This window comes from Python bivittatus, unplaced genomic scaffold, assembly GCF_059951505.1.
Source record: "Python bivittatus isolate LINGU-HERP-01145 unplaced genomic scaffold, Pbiv_v1 ctg000350_np1212, whole genome shotgun sequence".
Taxonomy (NCBI): Eukaryota; Metazoa; Chordata; class Lepidosauria; order Squamata; family Pythonidae; genus Python; species Python bivittatus.
In genome coordinates, this window is record NW_028277074.1 from 21,256,536 (window position 1) to 21,274,779 (window position 18,244).

Below are 18,244 nucleotides of genomic sequence, written 5' to 3' on the forward strand. Positions count from 1 at the left end.
GACAGTTGATGCATAGTGGAAGAACAACCCTTTGTCTCAATGGGCAACTTTCATATTTAAGACGGAATATCCATTCACAAAATGAATGCCACAGTGATTGTGATCCACCGTGTAAATCAGTGAGGTTAATCTTTGCTGCCAATTAGGATGCTGTCTACCACCCCAGTTTATTTTTTTGCCTTTTCTTTTCCCCCTGGATAGGTGAATGCATAAAGTTCTGGGCTGTAGATGCTTAGAATTTTTATTTTCTAAACTTTCACCTCTTCATTGGGGAGGAAGAGCAATAGAAAAATACTATAATTCTTTTAAAAAGTAACTAAAGGGACTTCAGTTGAAGTACAAAAATAGCACATAAGGAATAAAGAAGGGTGAGAGGCAGAAGCTCTGTCCTTGGATATGGCTTAAAATTATATGTTAAATTAGAATGTTCTGCCTAATCTTTTATGAATCATAGCTTGGGCACTTCACATTTAGATGGAAAAGAAAGGCTTCAGGGAAATGTCATTCAGAGGTGGAAATTGGTGAGTGTAATAAAATGATTTTTTTCAAAATTTAATGTGTATATATACAATATATAAAAAGTTCATGAAATGGAGTTCTGAACACCATATCAAACACTGTACAAGTTTTGAGCGTGGACTCTTACATTTGAAAGAGGTATCCACTTGTTCTGTTTGCTCCTACCAACCTATACTTCTCTTCACCTTGCAAGCAACTTTAAGGAATGCTTGTGCTGTTTTCCTTACTGTTATGGTTTGAGCAAACCAGAAAGTCTGTTCACCATGCAGCTAGAACAGCAGTCTACAGCATAGCATCCTCCAGATTCATCTGATTCTATCATTCAATCATTCTCATACTGGCTGGGAATGAGGAAGGGCCCTGGCTGAGGAATGCTGAGCTGTAGTAAGTTAGACCCATAGCCAAGCTACAGAATAATTAACTCTGCCTTTCTATCCTGTGCCTTAGAGAAAGATTGAAAACAAAAATGTCCTAGTTCTAAAAGACTGATTCAAGGAAACAAGATAGTGCTATGTATAGCAAGCCTTTTTTCCCAGAGGAAAAAAGCATTAGAGCAGAGCGATTAAGTGGCAGACCTAGTTTGCCAACAATCTGCTCAGCTACTCCCGCTGCAGGCAAATTAGAGTTCTGCTACTTTAGTTGCTTCTATTCAAGCAGAAAATTTACAATTTCTTATTGCTGTCTGCAAGTTTTAGATGTGTTTGCTTACGAATATTAACATGTTGCAGTTTTAAAAAATCTTGCTTGACTTCTTTCTTGTCTTGATTCCTTTTTGTACTAGATGCTGCATTTTGCACTGCTCTATGATGGGAAATAATGAGAACAACATTGTTGGTAGTTGATCATTTAGTGTTTGAGTTGCCTTTAGGAGAAGAGTGCTAAAGTACTATTTTGAGTGTTCCCTATAGAATTTGGGAGGCAATTACATTAGGAAAAATATGCAAATTACAATAGCTATAGAAATTACCATGCATGTAGGATAGATGAAGTTGCCAGTGCAGTTTACTAACTTTGGGGGTAAATGGGAGCTCTAATATCTACACCCATGCTTTCAGCTATAAGCTGTGGCTATTTTAAAATATGGCTTCAAAAATCATTTTGGTGGCCTTTAAATAAATCCATATTAGATTACCAAAAAACAACACACACAAACCGACCCACTCCATGTATCAGCAATATCATCCAAACATCATAAATAATTTTCCTGACTTTAACTAGACACATGTTAATTATTTTAAAAGACTTTCTGAAATGGAGTGAGGAAGAGGAACTACATCAAGTCTTACTTTACATTTGCAAATAATTTTTTCTTGGATCCCTATTAAGCATGTTTCATTACTAGATATAATGTGATACCACACATTTTATGTAGAGGAATATTAAAATATATATTGTGTTATAGCTAGACAGAAATATGTGACATTTATACTTTGTTAGAATCAATAAATATACTTAATGAAGAATGTAGCTTATATAATACATTTTTTCAATAGTTAAAAATACTGTGTATGGGATGAAAAAAAATGAAACAATCAATTAAGATTGTCCAAGAAGGCAATTTTCTGAAAAACATTTATATGGGCTTGATTGGAATCACCACACTGCAAGCCATCATTTGTGTATGAAATCTCATCATAGGGTTTTTTACTCTGCAAAGTTTTTTTTTCCTTACCCTCCATGTTTAAATTAGAGTTTGGATGACTGTTATTTAAGATGCAGCTTGGACCAAAGAGTTCTTCCATCAGAGTGTTTTTCTTTTCCATAGGTATGTTAGGAATGTAGTCATCACCATGAGTTGAAGGGGTGTCCTTTTGTCTTGCCTTGGGAACTTTGCCAAATGATGGCTCATAAGTACTGATTGAATCTTCTGTCTTAAACTCAGCTACTTCACCCTGATGCTGGTTCCTCTGTCTGCTACTGCATGTTACGTTTGTGTTGGATAAGGGGCCTGTTGAGGGGTATCCCTGATGCAGATTTTCAATGGCCTCTGTAAATACATACTGTTTTTTAAATTTAGATGGTGTTTTATATCTTTGATTTACCATTGTTAATTTGTCACAAACAGCTTCTTTTGACTCTCTATTTTCTTCATTTTCTTGTTTTTCAGCTGCAACTTCTTCCAAATTGTTTTCTTTTGGCTGAACATGATGGGCAGAAAGAAATGATGGTTCTGTCCTTAATTTCTCAAACTCTTCTTTCAATAAGTCTAGCCCTTGGCCTTTTCTCCTGTTCTTCTGTCTTTCTATATTTTCGTATTTGATACTTTTTTCTACCCTTGGGCAAATCTCTTCCTTTTGTAATTCTGCAAAAAAAATTGTTATTTCAATAGTAACTATTTTAGGAATATGTACATATTTGTTAGACAAAACAATAGTAACAAAAGCATATTATTCTATCTAGTTTACAAATTATTTAAACTGGCACCTCAATTTAAATAATCTGTCCAGGAAATATGCCAATTTCTCTATTCAGAAGAACAGACATTATATACAATAACATAGAGCAGATGGAATAAAGCATCATATAACATGCCACTACATGTGAATGCTTAAGCAAAAAGTATGTCCTGTGATTTTATTGGTTCAATATTTATAGTCATTTATGGTTTTACCTGTGCATGTCCTATTTGAAATTTTTTGCTCTGGTAATTTTTCAATCAGATGAACTTCTGTTTCTTGTTCAATCTTTTTATGCACTTCACATAAATCTTCTGCACCTATATTGGTTCTCAATTCCTAAAAAGTCACAGAAAAAAACAAACCTATAAGTGCATTTTACCTTTTACATGTCTAAGTGGCAAAGACTCGTTACATTTTCCATTAATAGCCTCACTCCCATATCAATTGCAGACTTATTTGTAGTTGTCATCCTTTATTCAGTTTTACTCAATCTAATAAAGTATCTATCTAAACTTTCCCAATGTTGTATTAACATAGATTTGAATTATAATCAAAGTTAGGAAAACACTTTTAAATAAATAAGGGCTTTATTTTATTTATTTGTTAGCTTTATATCTCACTTTTCTTCCAAGACGTCCACACTCCCTCCAATTTTTCTTTACAATAGAAACCCCATGTTATTTGATCGATAGGTACTAATGCAAAGTTGCCCAAGGTACTGTGAGTGAAGAGGGACTTGAACCTAGAATTCCCTTGTCACATTCAGCATTTTAACTAATATATCACTCTGGCTGCCTTCATAAACAAAGTCCTAAAGACCTTGTTCAAAAGAAACACAAAACTGTAAAGAGAGAAAAAAGCAACCATGAAGAAGACAACCATTCCCAATACAACAAGCCCCATATGGACCTAAGACAAGCCAGGAGGGAGAGAAAGAATACTGCAGGAATGTTTTATTCATTTATTTAACACGTGTATATAGCTGCCCATCTCATGTATGTGGCTCTGGGCAGTGGACAAAATTCAAATGAAACCATTAAAAGAAAACCATTAAAAACCATTAAAACAATTAAAAATGATAAATATAATCAAAACTATGGGAAATTTCAACATCCTTCATACAGTATAACCATTTCCCCAGCTCCCTATTTCTATAGGATCCCCAAGCCTACTGACAAAACCAAGCTTTAAGGGCTTTCCAGAAGTTAAAAGAGCCGGGGCCAATCTCACCTCAGGGAGAATGATGTTCCATAGGGAATTCCAGGACTGCCAGCCCCCACTCCCACCCCCTCAAAACAAGGCAGCCGCACCAGAACCTTCTCTGATCTACAATGGGCATGCAAGCAGATCGGAAATAGCATTGCTTCAAGAATTGTTTAGACTTGGGATCATGTGCACTCCAACTTTTTTTATGGTTGGCTTTGTCTAAGCATGTTGGGGTGAACCCGCCATTATTTCTTCAACAAACCATAGTTAAAATAAACCATGGATCAGTATAAAATATTATCACAACCAATATATTGCCCCTTGTCTTAACCAGTTCTTATTAGAGCATTTTCTTAACTATCCCTAGGTTTTCTTCCTCATACAGTAAGTGAATTTCAAATTTCCTCCTTAGCCTCCAGGTTTATGAAACAAAACCTTTTCAGTAACAATGTTATGTTTACAACATAGTTCTAAACTGACTGGAAAAAACCCAAAAATTATTACTATAAGGTGCATGTTATAAGAAGAAAGCAGTATCAGCAGAAACAACTTACAAATGAGCAGAAGTTAAGAACTATAAAGGTATTATTCAGCTGTCCCATACCTCTCTGAAGGTTACTGCCCTTCTTTCAGGCTCAGGCTTCCGAAGAGTCGTGGCTTCTAGACTAATATTTACTTGTATTGATTTGCTGACATTAACATCTATGAAGATAGAAAAATGAACATGATACATTCATGACTGAGATTAGTGATAGGCAAGTGATATTTTACTTACCTGTCTTAAGTGATTTAATTCTTATTCTATCATATAGCTTTTATTGCATTTTATTGGTTATTAATGCAAATGGAGAGCCAGTTTGGGCTTGTGACTAAGGCATCAGACTAGAAGTTTTAGCATGAAGATCATCCCAGCTGCCCAGCTAAACCAAGCAGGCACCTATATCAGGCAGCAGCAGCATTATAGGAAGATGTTGGAGATGGACAATCACTTCAATGGCAATGGAGAAAGCATCCTTTCATACTGCATGGGACAAGGCAGTGGTAAACCACTCCTGTATTTCACCAAAAAATACGGAAGTCAGCAAAGGAGTGAGACAAGGCTGTATACGCTCTCCTTATTCATTCAATCTATATGCTGAATGAATATGAGGGAGGCTGGATTGGGGAAAAAAATGAGTGCTGTTTTAAATTTAGAGGAAGAAACAGCAATAATCTGCACTATGTTGATGACAATTCTCTAATAGCTGAAAATGTAGTGAAGCATGAGTGAACCATCTTTTTCTATCTATGGGCCACCCCTTGCCCTACTGAGGGTAGCATGCTGGAAAATAGGCAGAGTCAAGACTACACATCTGAATATGCTTCAGCTTCATGTTTATACTGAAGTTCATCCTGTAAGACAGAGGTAGGAAACTTTTTGATGGCTACAAGCTGTACATAATCCTTTGTGAATGGACAGAGGCCAGAATGCAGGCAAAGTGGTCAAGGCTATGTTAAAATATGCACAGTCTTGGCAGGAGGAAGGGGGAACTAGTGTCATTATGTAGAACATGACATCATAATGGAAAAGAAACCAATTACATAATTTGCCTCATACTGCTCTGCTTCAAAGTACATAATTTAACTCATTTGTACAATGGCACCATGGCAGGGGGGAATGAAGCAGTTTCAGTTCCACAGCCCGGCTTATATCCAAAATTAAAAGGATCTAGAAGTCATCAAAATATAAATCAGATTATACCTAGATATGATTGCACTATGATCTGTATACCATACATACACACACAAATCCTGTATCAAAGGATTTTTTAATTTAGTGGGACTTCTCAGTAAATATGCATAAAATTAACTTCTTTTCCCCTTCATCTCTCACTTCCAAAGAGAATCAAAGTGAGGATGAGCCTGTTCAATCAGCAGTGACGATTAGTAAATAACAAGCTCACAAAAGACAGTACTGCCATTTTAAAAAAGAAAATAAAGCAAGGATTTGTAATACTTTCTTGACAAGTTAAAGAATTATCACATTTCTTATTTCACATTAAAGTATCAGACAAATTCTGTGCTACCTTTTGGGGAAGAACGTGAATCACCTTTCTCTGGCTGACCTTTAAGCATCCGGTATGCATAAATATTTCTTATGCCCAGTTCTCGTTCTTTTTCCTGAAAAAATGCATTATTAAATTTGTTGATACTCAATTTATTGTATTACATAACTTAATTTACTATGTGACTTCCCCAGTATCTCATTTTATTCATCTGTACTTTGAATATTTGCTTACACATTTGGCCAAATGCTTCCTTTTCTAAAGATTCTGAAGGATAAATGGCCTTTCTTTGCTGGAGCTGTGAAGTTTTCGGGATTTTTTTCAGCTGAGAAATCATTTTCAGCAAGCTCTTAAGCAAATCTTTCCACAGCTTACCTAAAATTCTGTGGCTTCAAAGGAGCTCCCAACAAAATAGCTTTGACAAGACTGATGATTTGCACAGATTTTGGAAGAAATGTTCAATATTATCAGAAATTTAACATCCAAAGCAAAAGTTGATTTAGCTCAGCTATAGTACCTGAAATATAGTGCTATACATGTATTTAATGTTTCATTCATTAGGTCATTTAAGAACCTAGATTTATTAGGTTACTAGGTCTATTTAATAACCTGGGTTTGTCACTATTTACTAGGCTTTAATAACCTAGGTTCATCAGGTTATTTACTAGGTTTTTCATTTTGATTATGATCGTTGCAATTATTTGTGGACATATCCATACTGTGAAATCTCTTCCACAGAAAAGGACTTTATTCAGGGCTTTCCATGCAAGCGTTACCCATTCAATCTGGCATGGAAAAGGTCTTTCCCCACATACTGGAGAGCCTCTGCCAGTCAGTGCCAATAAAATTATTCTAAATGAATCCATGTCAACAGCTTCCTAAGTTCCCATATACTACCCCAATTCCATTCAACATTTCAAGCAGATGAGTAAAAAATGCACTGTTTTTTACAAACTTCTTGAATTCTAAAAGTGTGTTGATTTTCTTTGTAACTGTATTATGTGTTATGATAGCAGTATGCTTCAAATTATCTATATTATGAAGGCCAACAGTTGAAACAGCCAATATAATTGATATTTATAAACTATTTATAAATAAATACCTAACTTGGTACCTTATTCTATGCAATACTTGTCAGCTTAAAAAAAAACAACCTCATAATGCCAATAATCTTCCCTAAACAATCAGAAGCTTTCAGATTTTGAGCACGAAGGCTAAATTTCATATTTAAAATCCAAATTTTGAATTTCAGTTTGTATGAGTTTCATTCTATGCCACAAGTCTAACAGCAACTGTTTTACGGTATACGATTGCAGGTGAATGAATAATGTTCTCTAGGAGAAAAGTTTTAGACTGAGGAGGTTTTTGTTTATTTTTACAAACCATAAACCATTAACTAAATTTGACCATGAAGGTCCTTCCAAATATTTTGATACAAAATAGTTATGAAATTAACAAAGCACATTAAATATATACTATAATTACAATATTAATATAAACTGCTTTTCAATTTGCTATCAGTTTCAGGCCTTAATTAACATGATTAAAAAGCATATTATTTTCATGCTGGAGCACTCTTTTCAAGTAACATCTTTTCCTACAAATTGTAATGTGCAAAAGGTCTACATAAATTAATACATTTCTGCAATCTTATATATATATTGTTATCTGGCTGGAAGTAAGTCCCACAGAACAAAATGGGCTTACCTCAAATAAGCATGTATTGAAGAGCACACTGGATGCCTTCTGTAGTAAGAGAAATTTAATTTAAGCTTAAATACCTTAATTTTTTGGTTCAGCAACTTGATTTCCATTTGCAAATTTGTGGTGATTGACCGAGCTTCAATTGTCTTTTTCTTCTCAACTGCTAATTGATGACTAAAGGAAGTATTGTTCAACAACAGCTGCTTTTCTAGACCCTAAACATATTAGAAATAAACCATCCAATTTATTAACATTTACAACCATACAATATTAAATTAGAAATCAGAGGTGCTGTAACAGGCAACTGAAATTTTATAAATGTTTCTGAAAAAATGAAAATCCTCAATCTCAGTTACAACACAGATAATTTTTGAAATGGGAGTCAACAATCTTGTGGAAGAAAAATGTAGCAAATAATCTGTGTAATCAAAAATAATGTCATAGGATACTCAGAATCTGTTATGCAGATTAAAGAGAAAAGAAATAGGTATGTGTGTGTGTATTCTGTGTGTGTGTGTATTCATGTGTGTATACAGACAGACCTCACTTAACAACTGCCCTGTTTAGTGACTTTTCAAAGTTACAACATTACTGAAAGTAATCATCAACTAATTCTGGAAGCACTTCTGTCGGAAGATCACCTCAGTGTGTGTGTGAATGTGCATATTCTCTCTCTCTCTCTCTCTCTCTGTGTATGTGTGTGTGTGTATAATACATTCATGTGTTTGTGTGTGTACATATATATACAGGCAAACCTCACTTAACAACCGCCCTGTTTAGCAAATGTTCGAAATTACAACAGCACTGAAGAAGTAACTTTACGACCAGTCCTCACATTTATGACCACTGCAGAATCCCCATGATCACATGATCGCCATTTGTGCACTTTACAACCCGTTTCCAAAAAGAAGAGTCAACGGAGAAAGCAGCAGTAAAATCACAAGTCATAGTCACATTATGCCTCACTTAATGACCCAAAGAAAGTGACGTCCTAAGTCCGTCATGATCATGTGATGTTTTCCTTAGCAGCCAAGTCACTTAGTGAGAGAGTTGCTGGTCCCAATTGTGGTCACTAAGCAAGAACTACCTGTATATACATATTCATCACATTCAGCATGATGCCATGGAGAACTTGTTCAAAGTGAAATGTGTCCAACTTATCTCTCCATTTCAAACCATTTCTTTGTTGGTTTTCACTAAGTGACAAAGTCCTAGGTTTTAGTATGGAACAAGTCCCCTAACATAAGTGATAAGTTGACCACATGCTGAGAGACCACAATAAATGGAATTTATCTTTTTATTTCTGTGAAAAATCTGTGTCTCTTAACATGTTTAATTCAATGACATGACTGGCAAAAACTAGTCACATGCTTTTATCATTCAAACAAAGGTTGTTAGGAAGGTAGGTTCAGCCATTAAAAGTTTTCAATTTGCTGGTTAGACTCATGACATCAGAGATGGAGCATTTCATCTGACTAGCTAAAGCAAGTGTCATTCTTACCAAAAATCTCAGTTTTTTATACAACTGAGCTTAATGTGCAAAAATGAAAGGAAGTAGGAGGAGCAAGAAGGCCTGTACAACAATATCCAATCAAAAGACCGAAGTGATATTTTTCCACAATGAACTCTGATAATATGCTGAAAATAAGATTCATAAGTAATTAACTTAGCTCAGCTGCACATACTGATTTTAATCTAGAATTCCACATGTGTAATTATAATATTCCCTTGGTTTTCCTACATTCCTTTTTACCAATAATGTCTTTTTTATATCTAGAGATTTGGTTTCATTGATTAAGGAAATTTATCACTAAACCTTCCTCATTGCACAGTTGTGCAGCTTCCTTTTGTGTTTCAGGACTGACGCAAGGTTTATAAAGAGCTGTATAGCTGGCTTTACACAGAAAGATTATTTCAATTTTCCTAGAGCTGGGTTGAAGGAAGAAGTCCTTGGGAAAAGATCAAATAATTCCCCAGCTGGACAAGCTAGTGTGTGTTAGAAAATTAAACCTAGACTGATCACTGCCTATCATAATTATGTCTTATTGGTAAACCTTGGAAAGAAGTATTCTACGAGTGACATTTCAAATTATCATCCCTCCCAGCAAATAACAAACTCCCAAAGATGTAAAATCCAACAAAGCAGGGTTCTTCAACCTCAGCAACACATCTTCAAGTCGCCAAGGTTGAGGAACCCTGTTCTAAGCAATGTACACTGCACATTACCTGGATTCTCTTATCACCAGCTTCCATTCTTTGGGCAAGTGATGTTAATCTACGCTTGAGTTCTCCTCTCTCTGCAAGATTCTTGTCTTCAGAAAGTTTTTGCAATGCCTGCAAGGTGTCCTTTGTTTTTAACAGTTGTGTCTCAACTTCCCTCAGCTTCCTGGATGCATTACGCTCTTGTTCTTGAGATTTCCTGAGAAGTGCTCTCAGAGTCTGCACTTCACCACACTGCTTGGCCAAAAGATCAGGGAGGTTAGTCTCTGCATTTTCATATTTACTGATTGCTTTCAAATGTCGATACTGAAGGCGCTTCAAGATTTGATTTTCCATATTAGATGCTTCCAATTTACTCTGCAGAACAGCCACTTCATTTTTCAACTCTTTAATTTTATGGGCTCTTGCTGACAATAAACGGCGAGCTATGTTATTGTTCTTCTGAGAATTGATAATATGGTCAGTAGCAAATGTGGTCTTCTGCTGCTGTTTCTTTTTAGGCAATGTTTTACCTCCTACATTAAAAAAAATAAGTCAAGATGGCATATAAGACTGGACAAAGAATCACATAATTTTACATAAACCTCAGAGCCAGATGCTCAAACGTGTATTCACCATATAGGTACACTTCCTTTAATATATTTTCTTGAGTCAATCTCTGATGCAGCTATTAGTTGATCCACCTATTGTGAAAATCATACCTGAGCTTTCAGGATACTAACTGGAAACCCAACTTAGTAAAACATTCATTGCTATATTCACATAACATACTAAGACAATGGCTACGTTTCCAGAACATACCGCACTATAAACTAACTCCACTTTAACCTAGTGTGATATGATAACCAGCCTTGGGATGTGTGTTTGAGGTGGAGTATTAAAACGTTTATATACGTGTGTGTAGTATTACAATTTTTTTCAACAGAAGTGGAGATTATGAGAAAGTTTCTTAATTCATAGGCATTGTATTCAGTCAATACAAAATTATGTGAGATATAAATAATTCAAGAGGTATAGAATCTTTAGAATAAGATACACATTTAATAAGACAATATTTCCTCTTCATTAAAGATATATGTATTATTCTCATCCACTCATACATTCAAGTTATCTAAATGTATATTTGTGTATTTTCTTATCTATAAGAGTGGAAAGCCACAGCCACTGACTGGCTTGAGGAAGCTTACAGCAGCGTAAGTGATGATAGATCCCCTTATCAATAGCCTTCTCTTGCCAGCTTATATGGTTATATTGTCATAATCTCCACTTTGATTCTGGGGGCTGGCATCTAATTTCTTACAACTTCCTATATAGTAATGAGAACAGTGGGAGAAATTAAACTGGGAGCCGCCAGAATACAATGAAGGGAGCAAGGACCAACATGTTAATTTCCCACTATATCCCAGAATTATGTTAAAGTGTTCACTCTCAGATGTGCACTGAAGACTGTTCAGTATTCATAAAGAGGCCAAAGCTGCCTGAGAATATGATACATGCCAAGTCTATCAAGAATTCCAGATGTGTTAACAAACTTTTATATGGATCATGATTTTACAAGTGTGGTGGGGGAATAGGAGGCAAAAGTGGTGATATCATACAATCAAAATAATAAAAGCAATGAATAGAAAGAGTTCCTGGATAAAGATAGAAATACAGAAGCATGATGATTATTTTATTGTGAGATGAACAACAGGAAGAAAAAGAGAAAGAAACCTAGAAATGGCCTTCCCAAAAGATAATAGATAAAGCATACTACCTATCCTTTTTCCTTAATGGTATTCCAGAATCAAAATACAATATGTTGTATACTTTATTACTTTCTTATTTAACAGAACTTTTTTTGTGAAAGAAAGAAACCAAAATTCCCACTTATTTAGATTTCAACCATAGCTAATTACATTAATCTACTGCATTCCATTTGATATTTAGTATTTCTTAAGCAGATCTTTTGAGGGTTGATGCAAAATATAGTTTGGCATATCTGCACTGATTTTAGTTCAGAAGTCATTGAAACTTTTCTTTCTGTTTTGTATATACCAGAGTTATCAAGCTTATAAATTAGAAATGAAAAATTTATACAAGCAGAATATATACCATATCCAAATACTGATAAGATAGGTTTATCAGCAAGTAACAGTAATGGGCTCAAAAGGAATGGAAGAGTAAGTGACTGCTCAAATTTGCCATGTCTTTCTTTACTTTGGAGCCTACGCCTTTCCCTCTGTCCCTTAGTTTATTTATTAATATCATGTGACACTGACATCTGTATGGCCATGATAACTGATGAACTACACCATTTTTCCCAAGCTACTCCCTCTAGGTCAGCTGCACTACGACCCGCATTATCTAACGGGAGGAGCTGTTGACTGAGGGTGGTGAAAGTAGTACATTAATATATCTGGAGGTCAACAAACTACATACAGTTTAAATATTTTTAACAACATTCATGTGGCTTCCAAAAAATACATTATTCTTTCTATAGTATAGAAGCATTAGGGTACTTCAGCAAAAATGTAGTAATAGCACAACTGCTTGGTTTTCAGCAAAGGCTTAGCTGTCATTATTTCAGTCGTAATATGCCAACCACAACTAATGTAGTACTGATCTGTATGACCAATTGTCTTCTTACCTTTTGCTTGGAGATCATTTTCATTTTTTTTCTCTGGTAAGTTCTGCCCTTTACTTTCTGATTGCTGTTGCAACGGGATGATGCAGCTGCTACCACTGTTGCTTGTGGAGGTTTCGGAGGAATCTGTGTGAAAATCTTCATAATAATAGTTTTGAGAACTTCCACAGTTGTTCTGTTCTGAAGAAATGCTGTTGCTGCTCCCACTGATAGCCCTTCTTGAAGCATTATCATGAAAGTCATTGGAATAGTTAGGTTGAACACTTCCACACTGGCTGGAACATTTGCTACAGTTATTAACTTTACTGGTTTTGGTGCTCTTACTAAACCTACCAGGAGAATCACTTGGACTTCTACTTTTTCTATACTGTCCACATGTATTATCCTCTTGGACTGTGTAATGAAGGAATATGTCATCAGAAGCCATCACTCCCACTAATGGCAGGAAGACTGTCAATTATATTTTAAATTACCCAAAGAAAATGGCACTGTAGTCAGATATAAAAACAATGTATTATGTCACCACTTACTTAAGGCTTCATCCTATAGCTTTAAAAGTTGTTTGTTCTGATTCTCCACCAAAAAAGATCACAACTTCTGCCCCTTGCATTATATTATTCATTTCTGAAGAGCTGATAATGTCTATTAATATATTATTTTCTTAGCATTCTCATTCACAGATTGCAATGCCTCCAGAGCTCTGAGTTCGTTCAAGGATCTAAAAAGACTAAAATAATAGTATTACATTTTATAGAATACTTGAACTGACATGGAACATTATTTCTCACACCCAGCTATTTATAGAAAAAATTATAGAGAGAAAATATTTTCCTGGGTAAATGAAGTTCAAAAAGTAGTGCTATTCCTTGCTAGTTCAGAAATCCTCCAAAATTCAGAATTGCCCTTATTTCTACACATTTTAAAAATAAACTGAACTCAATGGTACCATTTATAATGTGCATGTAAGCAATACCCCATACTGAATTTCCATCACTTCTAAGAAAGGCTGAAACCTTGGAAAGCCTGTTAATTAGGGACAAACATTGCACAATACAGCATAATGTGGTTTGCTGGGTTGTGAATTAGCATAACATGTGAATCTAGCCACTGCAATCTGGATTTATGGCTTAGCATATTGTGTAAACTCCAATTGTGGCTTGGTCAACAAACCTATGGTTAGTTAGTGCAATGTATGAACCAATCACAGTTGAAAATACTGGGATGAGTGGAGCAATGGTTTGCCTTAGTATAAAGTGTTCCTAAAACATGCTTACCTTTAACTACAGTTAATTTGGAATATGAGTTTCTACATCGTTTTACAGTTTTATTGTACCATTTTATTGTACAATTATCCTGCCTCATAAGTGAACTACAGTAGATGGGGTTATCTTCCACTTGTAACCTATCCTGTTTCTCTTTTCTTTTCTTTTCGTTTGTTTTGTTTTTACCACAAAAAATGTGTTAAGGAAGAAAGAGTTAAAATAGGTGCGCAATGCCTTTTGGTTAGCCCTACCTACTTAGAACCTCTTATTTCAGGTGTGTTTGACTTCTTTCAATTTGAGAGCTGAACTGTTTTGCGTATGGCTATACTGAACAAACAAACAAGAGTAGCACTCCAAAAATGGGTAGGGCCTATTTTTCAGAGGAATTTCAGTTTTAAGGATCGTTCCTTAAGCACCTACAAGGCTTATAAGCACCTATTTTGTCCCCTAACCCCCACTCCAGAAATGAAAAACAAAGACCCTATTTTTCTTTCTTCATCTTTCTTTCTTTCTGGGGAAGGGGTGGTGTTGCAGAAGTGCAAAAAAGATTCTGGGAGGCTATATACAGCTCAAAATCACATTTATTGCATCCTGCTCTATCTGGAAGCAATGAAAGTGACAGCATGAGTATCTGCGGAGTATGTGGCAGGAGGGCAAATGATTAGATATGTGTTGCAATGTAAATTCTGCCCCTTTTATATCTGCATCATCACATTGCACAGAGGCACATATAAAAGGTGGAGCTTGCATTGTGATGTCACAATGTATGTTTCATGGTTTTGAAAAACTTCCAGATGCAGTGGGCACCTTGGTTTAGCAGTCTTAACTGTCAGAATTTGAGTGGAACACTTATAGTCCTATTCATCTTTTCAAAATAAGCACCACTGAGTTCAAAGAGATTGGTTTCCCCATCCTGTTATCCTTGGAATAATCCCATCAAACTCAATTCTCAGTAGAATTTAAGGGAGAAAAGTTTTATGATACAAAGGTATCGTAAATACATATACAGCTGGCTTTAAGGGAAAGATAGTGGCAGGAGAGAGAAAAAGTATTGTAAAGTGATACTGGATAACAAAAGCAGGAACAAAAGGCAGGTACAAATACAGCAGCAGGGAAAAATTTAAAAATGAAAAAGGATAGTGTGTGTGTGAAAATGAAACAGAAGGATAGCTCAATCCCTATTACTGAAATAAACTCACTTGCAAATAAAAAATATGATCAAGGAAATTATGAGAAAGATAAATGATTAAAGTAGTTGGAAGGAAGCTCTTGAGCCCAACATCCTTTTTAAAATATATATATATAGTTTTAACATGTATATAATTTTTAGAAGAAGAAAAAAAAAAGAATGAACAAACAAGTGAAAGGAGAAAAGAAAAAAGAAAAAAATTATGCAGAGATTGTGCAGTTAGTGCTCAGTATATCATTGATGAGAAATTAACCATAAAAATCAAAGTACATTAAATTATTTTAGCAATATAGGAAAAGATCTGAGTGTTTGAGCTAAGTGGCAAAGTCTCCACTGTTATTTAAAAATACAGACGCACACACATATATATATATAAGAAAAGCATTATAAATATTAGTTTCTAATTTTCCCTTTCTTGTACCCCAGCCGATGTACAATATTTATAAACCTTAACATTTTGGGGTATTTCTGATTTCACTTCTTTAGTCATTTAATTAAATATATGTGACATAGGAAAATGTATTATTACCATCCCACGGTTTCAGCGAGCCATGCAATTATGTCCATATGTAATGCTACAAGGGTATGAATGCCTACTTTTCTGACTGGCAGTGGGATATAACAGAAGTTGACAAAATAATTCAACTTAGAAAGGAAAGGCAGACTGCTCAATTTTCCCTGTCCCTAGGAGGAGCTCTTCAACCATGCCTTTATCTTCCACGTGTTTTCGCTTCCCTTTAACTTTTGTTATCTTTGCTTACCCACAACCAGAGCCAAGGACTCTTTGATTGCCTAGAGCACAGAAATCGAAACGCCCGCTAAGCGCCCAGGATTTAAACTTCCCTTCCCCCGATGCCCAGGCAGAGGTTTCTACCCGTGGTCTGTCTATTCATGTTACCTGGTTCCTTGGGCTGCATTGGCGGAAGAAGTTGTTTTCAGATCTTTGCTACTATGGCAACTGGAGAACTTCTTCTCTGAGCATCATGGGACTTGTAGGACAATACTGAATAGAATGAAAAGGTAAGGTGGTAGAAGTTAAGGAGCCGTTTTCAGATTCCATCATCCCCAATTTCCTTCACACTCCTCGCAACAGTCATTCAGTAAACTATGGTTTTCTGCCAAGATAATGCTCCTTACTCAGGAGCTATGCAAAGAGGACAAGCTCTTTTCCCTGATTTAATAAAAAAGCAATCAAAATTAAACCCACCGTTTTTAGAGTACTTAAAAAAATACTACATCTCACACAGGGTAAATGCCTATCCTATCAGGCAGGCCAAAGGAGTATGTAATATTTGCATGCCTACTCTGGTGTAAGTTCCACTGAGTAGAATGAAATTTGCTCTGGGGTAAATTTGTGGAGGATTGGAGTTCTAAAGCTGTGGGTTAGAAAGAAGTTTAAAATGCATGTTAAGGCAACAGCTTTAATTGACCAGTCTGGGACCACAAAATAAAGTGCCAGCCTTCACATTTTTCAGAATTGTTCATTTGCCAAGGTGGTAAACTAGAAGAAGAAAGGATTTTTGACTGATTACATGCCATCAAATCATTACTGATCCTTAGCGACCACATAGATAGATTTTCTCCATGAAGATCTGTTCCTAACCTGGACCTTCACATCTTCCAACGGTGTACCCATCGCCTCTGTAACTGAGTCCATCCACCTTGCTGCTGGTGGTTCTCCTCTTCTCTTTCCTTCCACCTTTCCCAGCATTAGAGCCTTTTCCAGAGAGCTGGGTCTTCGCATAACGTGTACGCAAAGTAGCATAATTTGAGTCTGGTCACTGGTGCCTTGAGCGAGAACTCTGGGCTGATTTGTTTGACTGGTTTGTTTTCTTGGCTGACCATGGTATTCTCAGGAGTCTTCTCCAGCACCAAAAGTGTCAATATTCTTAGGAAGGCATTGGCTAATGCTTAAGCTTTAAACCTGCATTTAGTTACAAACTTCAAATGGAAAGTTGGAGGAGGCTGATATAGTTTTAAATTGCACTTGGTTTTTCCCAAACAGGGTATAGTAAGCAAGCAATAGGAAAATCTCCCATTTCCATCCTGTCTTTAAGAAAAACACAACCTTAGTGAACAGAAAACGGAGAAACGAAAAGGTTTTTATGTGAATGATGTTGGATGAACATTACTGTACTTTAAAATCTGGTAATATGCTACTAGCAAAAAGTGAAACCAAATTTGCTGCTTTACCTAGTTGTAGTTAGAGGAATGTGTCATTTCATCATAATTAAAACACAATGAATATTTAATAGAAAGCAATTTTATTTGGCTGCTGAACTCCAGAAAAGCAAGATGACTCTTTTTCTCTTTGCTGCATTCCTTCCTTTTCCTGCCCTTTACATCTAGGACTCCAAATCACCCAGATTTCATCTCAGTTTGATATACACAGCAGCCTGACCTTTATGTCTACTTATGGTTGCCAAGGAGGGATGTTACTGGTTAGTCTTTGCATTTTTTCCCTACTGACATCTCTACAGAAAACATATCTTTAACTGAGAGCTGCTACTCACATTTTGTTTTTAGAAAAAGAGAAAGTAATGTGTGGCCATTCAGAAGATGCAGAATCCATTTCACCTCTCAGATGAACTCTCAAACTCTCATTTCAAATGGCCCTTCTGAAAAAGGTTTGTTAACATGCTTTTTATTCAGAATGTAGTCGAGCAGAGTGCAGAATGAATCCCGACTCCTTGCATTCCACTGGCTATTGAAAGGCAATTCTTTTGGTTGGCCACTTGTGGGCAGTCCATAAAAGGCAGAGTGTGTGCAGTTCATAATGAGTTTCCATGATCATTCTTAAATGTTATATTCTTGTGGCTATTTGAAAAGAAGCAATGCATCTCAGTGGCTGTTCTCATTTGTTTTACCATGTTTCAGTTTTGTTTACCAGTATAGGCCAAATCCACACAATCAGATAACCTTGCTGTCATCCTGTGCCTGAGCTAGCAAAACCCCACCCTAAATTTGGCTGTCCCTACTGTGCACACTATGCCACATGCCTGGAGGAAGTATATGCACTGTTGATTGTACAGCCAGAGCATGTATCAGAATACAGGTGGTCCTCACTTAAGGAC

The 18,244-nt window shown here is 35.9% G+C and overlaps 2 protein-coding genes across 2 annotated transcripts in view; one reads left to right on the plus strand and one right to left on the minus strand.

Annotated features, from left to right (window-relative positions):
• GET1 (guided entry of tail-anchored proteins factor 1) overlaps window positions 1-18,244 on the plus strand; it is a 66,128-nt gene that overhangs the window by 8,314 nt on the left and 39,570 nt on the right. The window lies entirely within an intron of this gene.
• On the minus strand, window positions 1,744-13,146 carry LCA5L (lebercilin LCA5 like). The gene is made up of 7 exons (XM_088144440.1): window positions 12,723-13,146; window positions 10,100-10,608; window positions 7,951-8,088; window positions 6,191-6,284; window positions 4,729-4,826; window positions 3,131-3,254; window positions 1,744-2,821 (listed from the first exon to the last, which is right to left on the minus strand). Exons 1-7 carry the CDS (start codon window positions 13,144-13,146, stop codon window positions 2,052-2,054), a joined length of 2,157 nt encoding a protein of 718 aa, XP_088000566.1. The 3' UTR covers window positions 1,744-2,051.

Coding starts and splice junctions, on each gene's coding strand:
- LCA5L (XM_088144440.1), bottom strand. CDS start 13,146: ATGGCTTCTGATGACATATTCCTTCATTACACAGTCCAAGAGGATAAT. Junction 6,285..7,950: donor TGCTGAACCAAAAAATTAAG/GTATTTAAGCTT, acceptor GCATTTTTTCAG/GAAAAAGAACGAGAACTGGG. Junction 4,827..6,190: donor TTCACGTTCTTCCCCAAAAG/GTAGCACAGAAT, acceptor CTATCTTCATAG/ATGTTAATGTCAGCAAATCA.